The following is a 6082-nucleotide window of genomic DNA, read 5'->3' as shown; positions in this document are numbered from 1 at the left end:
CCACAGAGTTAGTCGCAGCCACTGACTAAACATAGTGGGTTTTCAACCTTCTGGATTTTTAATTTTATACTTCCTGTATAAATTCAGATGTATGCACTTCACTACGTCGTTGTGTCTTCATAAGTAGTCACTGTTAGCATCTGATCACACCTCGTCGCTAAAGGATCAACTGTCTTTTTAGCTGAGTTACAATGACTGCATAATGCTCCATCGTTTTCGGAAAATAGATTACGGTCCTTTATGAGCCACAGAAGCTCTTCGGTTTTTGGTGAGTTATTTCTATGTAATAACCAATGAGAGGATTCAGCAACATCAACGTTGGGATCATTTAAACAATCGAAAAGAATATTATGCAATTGTTTTTTCTTTATTTGCTCAGCCAAACGGTTCTTCTGTAATTCTCTCAGCACGTTCAATCCAAGGTTCGTACTGTGCTATAAGTTTACTCGGTTTTGTTTTTATGTCCTTTTTCCAGGTGTCATTCTTAGGAAAGTATTTTATTAGAGCTTGGTATGTCAGCTGTGCAGCATGGATGATGTTGGTGGTATTATTCAAATTATGAACAGGGGTGATCTTTATGCCAGACACTTCAAATTCGTTACAGATTTTAAACTAAGAAACTTTTCATTAAAAGCCCGGGTGACCATAGGCAATCCACCACAGGGTATTCTTTTGAATCTTGCTCAAAAGACGTCAACCACTACATTCGCCTACTTGATCTGTCCATTTGCGTTACTTGATAGCCCGTAACGATAACAAATTAGCAGAACAATCCGGTTGTGAGACGAGAGACAGGAAGAAAGGTAACATGTTTTGTGCACATGGACCACACGGTCTACTAAAACTATCAGAAGTAATTTAATTGAATAAAAAAAGAAATCAGTTCCAAACTACGAGTCCATAAAACACTTGTTGACAGCCTCGATAAAACTTTGAGCATCACTCTCAGCAGTAAAACTAAGCATGGTCATCCTCAACTCTTCTTCACTCAATACGCTGACAAAACACACTCTTTTACTCGTCTTCAATTCCAACTTGGACTTATCAGACAACATTGTATTCAACAATAGGAGTCCCGTGGATACGTCTGCTCTCACAAAAACGTGACTATGACCACTTTTCTTTTGGACATAGGCAGTTCCAACTCCTTTCTTGGTCCACTCCTTCCGAGATCCGTCATCAGTCTCAGTCAACATATAAAGCACACATTTTGAAAAGAATAGCGACTCCTTTGCATCAGTGTCCTCTTCCTCTACGACTTTGGGCATGTCTTCATACTCCTCATCACCCTCAGCTTCCACCTTCGAAGATCCACTGGGTTGGATAGGATTGAAAGAAACGGACGATTCTGGCAGCTTTAGAGCCGATGGATCAAAATTGGGATTAGAACTCGGATTAAACTGAAAAGGATTGAAAGAGACAGACGATTCTGGAAGCTTTAAATTCGATGTGTCAAAAATTGAAGTAGAACTCGGATTAAATTGGAAAGGTTTGAAAGAAAGGGACGATTCTGGCAGTTTTAGAGTCGATGGATTAAAAACTGAAGTAGAACTCGGATTAAACTGAAAGGGGCTGAAAGAAACCGACGATTCCGGCAGTTTTAGAGACGATGGATCAAAAACTGAAGTAGAACTCGGATTAAACTGGAAAGGATTGAAAGAAACGGACGATTCCGGCAGTTTCGGTGTCGTCGAAGTAACAGAAATCAAAGGAATCGATTGGGCTTGCGTAATATCAAACTTAAAAGGTTCTCCGACTGAACAAATCGGCAAATCACAAGCCAAAGATTTATCATTTTGGGGAATTTCCAGACCTTCCATGTTTTTAAAAACAAACGAAGTACCAAAACATGCAGTCGAAATCGGAGGTTCAAAACTTTTTGACAAAATGGATGAATTTTGTTGAGAGCCCAAAGGCTCCTTCAGAACAAATGGATTTACATAGGGACCTGAACTAAACGGCAGGGATTGACTCCCCGTGTTTATACTCGAAGTTGTGGCAACGGAAAAACCAGGACCGAAAATTTTTTGGAAGGTCGGATCGAAGTTGGAAGATAAATTCGAATTTTTTGGTTGTAAATGAGAAGTTTGAGAGGAAAATGTATCCCCACTGACACCAGTCGTCGACAAACTGCCATCTAAAAATGAAATCAACCAAATCTCACTAAATTCCAGTTCAAGTCTCTCAAAATGTGTGATGTAATCTCTCAAAGTCGGTCTAAAGTCGCTACTCTGATTCTCTGTGAAGTACAATTTTATGGAATCCACAAAATCAGAGTTTAAGCCTCTTATTTTCGACAAATGAGTAGCTAATCTGAGACTTATGACACGTTTTGGACCTGTTCTGATCAGATTCACTCTCGTTTGGAATTTCAGGAGTTAAATTTGAGCCTTTGGGAGGACTTTGCGGTGGGTTCTTGGTTTCATTCCAGTCGAATCCTTTAAAGGATTTAAATTTTGACTGATTGTTCTCTGATGAGGTCACTGTCGCAAATCTGCGGACTGCCTTGTAAATTTTTCGTTTTCCTGGGCTTTCTTCCTTTGGCTCATCCTCAGAGTAATCTCTTTCCTCCTCCTAAGTGTGTATAAAATTATTAAATAACTTGAGTTTCGGGGTTTATTCCACGAATTAGTTCATTCGTTGCTCTTCTTTTTGGCATTGTATTTTATACCAGCGTTTATTCCAACTAGAACAAGTTAATACAGGTGGTAATAACGTTTTTAGACTATAATTATTATCAAATTTTGTTTAATATATATTTATAAAAATCGTTCAATATCTTTTAAATTAAAAAAAATCACTGTACTTAAAAGTTTGGAAAGCTGCGGTTCTCGACTGTAATCCTCAGAAAATTCTAAATGGTTTCCAGGAGTTTTACAAGATTAAAGTTAATTAAAAAAATAAAGTTAAAATTAAAGAAAAATAAAACTGAAAAATAACGCTTCTTCCTGGTTATAGTCAACAAAAATCGATCCCTTTGGTTAGTTCTTAGCCAGAATTTTTATTCACTAAATTCATTTATAATACCAAGAAATCAATCTGACGAACAGTTTCTGAATTGTCACACTAATTAATTTAATCAATAAAATTGAGTGCAGGATAAGTATCCAATCGGATGGACATTGTAAATATTTGTCAACTTGTTTCTTATTTCCGATTTGTGGATGAATTTTTATTTTTTGAAAATGGAAGGACGGATTCATTATCCACTGATTGGTCGTCATTCCGGATTTGTTACTTTTATTAAGAAATTGGTACTAGGTATTGACATTATTCATTGCACAAATATGCACTTTGTTCAAAACAATCTGTTCATTGTTAAGAGAACACTAAATAGAGGATTTGTGAGTTGCTTTGTCAAAATAAAGAATAAAAGAATATTGTTTTTGAGCGAAAAGAAAAAGAAAACCAGGAAGCAAAAACATCGCGGGGAGATAAAACAAGGCACCGAAGTGTCCTCTTTCCATGCGTATCCCCAATACTAGTCCGTTTGACGACAATTCTCCAAGACCATCCGGATCGTGGGCACAGAGGATTCTTGTGAGTCTTTTTAATTTCCGTCAGTTGTACTCCGTAACCAATTTCATAGCGAAACGTCTTGTCTTTTCCAACTGTTCGATCAGGTAGTCACTCTCCTCCGTACCGTACCAGCCCTCGTAGCCATATGTGAGGACTGGCTGCACACACGTTTTGTATACGTAGATGTACGTTTCCGGATCCAGATGGAACCTGGTTTAAGCTTTTGAGGATCCTCACACTCCTCTTTCTCTGATTTGCTATATGCTCTACGTACGAGCCACGACAGTTAATGGTTGCTCCCAGGTAAGAAAGATTTTTCTTTTCGAGAGATCCATCACATAGCACTCATCGCATATGCACAAGACTCCGCATAGCGACTCCCTCTCCGCAACATGAAATGGTGCTCTTCTCCGGTGCTAGGGTCAAACCCTTCTCTATAGTCCACATCTTTAGCGTTGCAATGTATGATTTCAGTCGTCTCCAAGACTGCGATATCCTTTTCGAGGTATCCATGACCAGGATATCGTCAGCATAGATAACGAGCTTGCCAGTACGTGTCGACGGCAGAGGAATGTCCGCCAAGAAGAGTTTGAACAGAAGTGGACTCAAGATAGATCCCTGCGGGACTCCCCTTCTAAGTTCCACACACCCGATAGGCGGTTTCCACAGCGGACAAATGATTGTTGTCTCCTGACAAGAAGCTCTCCAGCCATCGATAGGTCTTTATCCCGGCTCCGATGTCATGGATTCTGGAGAGTAGCCCAGGTGCCAACAGCTATCGAAGGCTTTGGCCAGATCCAGACACACCACAGTTAGCCATGCTTCATTTCTGTCAGCACGGGATAATTGGTGCTCTAACTCCCTGAGGCAGTCCCGGTGGATCTTTCTTCCTCCACGAAATCCCCATTGTTCAGGTAAAAGCAAATTTTGTGATTCTATATGACCAGAGAGTCTGTTAAAGACAATCTTTTCCATTGTCTTAGAGAAAGCACAAATGAGCAATTGGCCGGTAGTTCTGTGCCACATGTCGATTTACCAGATTTTGGAATCATTCGAACAATCGTATGCTTCCACGCCGATGGAAGGTGTCCGAACGTCCAGCTGCGTGAAACAACATAGTCAATGCTCGTATCAAGATTTCAGGGGCCTTCTTTAATTAACTTCGGAGGGATGTAGTCAAAGCCAGGCGCCTTGTTCTTCAACCCAGCAATTGCCCTTTCAACCTCTTCTGTGTTATCGCCCCACATAATGGTCCCCCGATAATTGCGAAGAGCCAAGCTTCTTCACAATTCGGTCATAAGTCCCTCGTGGAACGGTAGATTCGACCTCTTGAACCTTACCAGTTGGTTCCTGATACTTCCGGGATACGATCAGAGGAGATATTTTCCCGTCTGGTTCTTTTAGTGAAAATTTCAAATCCTTTGGCAACATTCTGGAAGGCGTTGATATGCTTCCGAAATTAGGTTTCGCTTTGTCAAATAAAACCTGACATTACTGGAATTAGTCTGAACAAACGAGATCCAAAATGTCACTAAATAGCTATATATAATAAATTTTACAAAAATCTGATTTATTTTTGTAATTGGTTCTTAGTGTTTAAAAGGTCGCGAGCCGCCGCCTTAAAGGAATTGTCCATGATTATATTTCACGTAAATTTATTTCCACTATCCCTGTATGTCAAATAATTTTTTTACGTGACGAGTTAGATGTTTTTTATTTCAATTGGTAATAATTTTGCTAGGTAAAGAAAGGAATGCAGGATAACCTTATCAGTTACTGCAGGTAGAATTAGTTCAAAGTACGATTTCTTATCAAAATATCATGTGAAGGCCCCCTCCATATGTCACATTTGAAGATTAAAGCTTCCAAATTTGGTTTATTAAAAATCTACTATATCCTCCTATTTTCAGAAATAACCTTCAAAATATTTGTTTAGAATAAGGCTATTTTCTTTATGCGATTCCAATAAATGGAATTCTCAAGTCTTTCCAGATTTTTCGTAGATGAGAAATAATAAATGTTAAATAAAATGTACTAAAACCATCAATAAATTAAGTTTATGAAACTTTTATTATCGTAATAAAGCTCTCTTACGTTTACCAACTAATTTATTGAACAGGTATATTGAGTAAATATATCTCAACAAAGGCTATAATCGATCACACTTAGAGTTGATTTAAACTCGAATTACGTTATTTGGAACATTCTGGGGTTTGATGGTACAACGATTGAGTGGCAGGGAATCTGTCAGCAACACATCAGATTGTGAAAGTATGGAATGACATAATAACTGAGATTACGAATCTATTTCAAAATGGAGAAGGTTTGCCTTTTTTAATCCATCAACAAATGAAAACTGTTTTTTTCCGAACGTAAAATATACAAGTCATGATGTATTTTGTCAACTCAAATTTTATAGAATAAAAAACTAAACCTTTTGATTAAACTTAAACTTTTTAATTCGCAACTAGCCAGAAATGTGATTTACTTTGTAATGTTTAGGACGGTCGCATATGTCTAAAGTGTCTCCTTGAGGTGGACCATTCAATCTGTCAGCGGGTAA

General features: G+C 38.4%; 1 protein-coding gene across 1 annotated transcript; it reads right to left on the bottom strand.

Moving 5' to 3' along the window:
• Nucleotides 1-890: 890 nt before the first annotated feature.
• LOC115227878 (DNA-directed RNA polymerase II subunit RPB1-like) lies at nt 891-4950 on the bottom strand. Its single transcript, XM_029798589.1, has 3 exons — nt 4860-4950; nt 1844-2239; nt 891-1813 (listed from the first exon to the last, which is right to left on the bottom strand). Exons 1-3 carry the CDS (start codon nt 4948-4950, stop codon nt 891-893), a joined length of 1410 nt encoding a protein of 469 aa, XP_029654449.1.
• Between the last annotated feature and the right edge of the window lie 1132 nt (nt 4951-6082).

Source organism: Octopus sinensis, unplaced genomic scaffold (assembly GCF_006345805.1).
Source record: "Octopus sinensis unplaced genomic scaffold, ASM634580v1 Contig08463, whole genome shotgun sequence".
Lineage (NCBI taxonomy): Eukaryota > Metazoa > Mollusca > Cephalopoda > Octopoda > Octopodidae > Octopus > Octopus sinensis.
The sequence above is the reverse complement of the archived record's forward strand: the minus strand, read 5'-3'. Positions and strand labels throughout refer to the sequence as shown.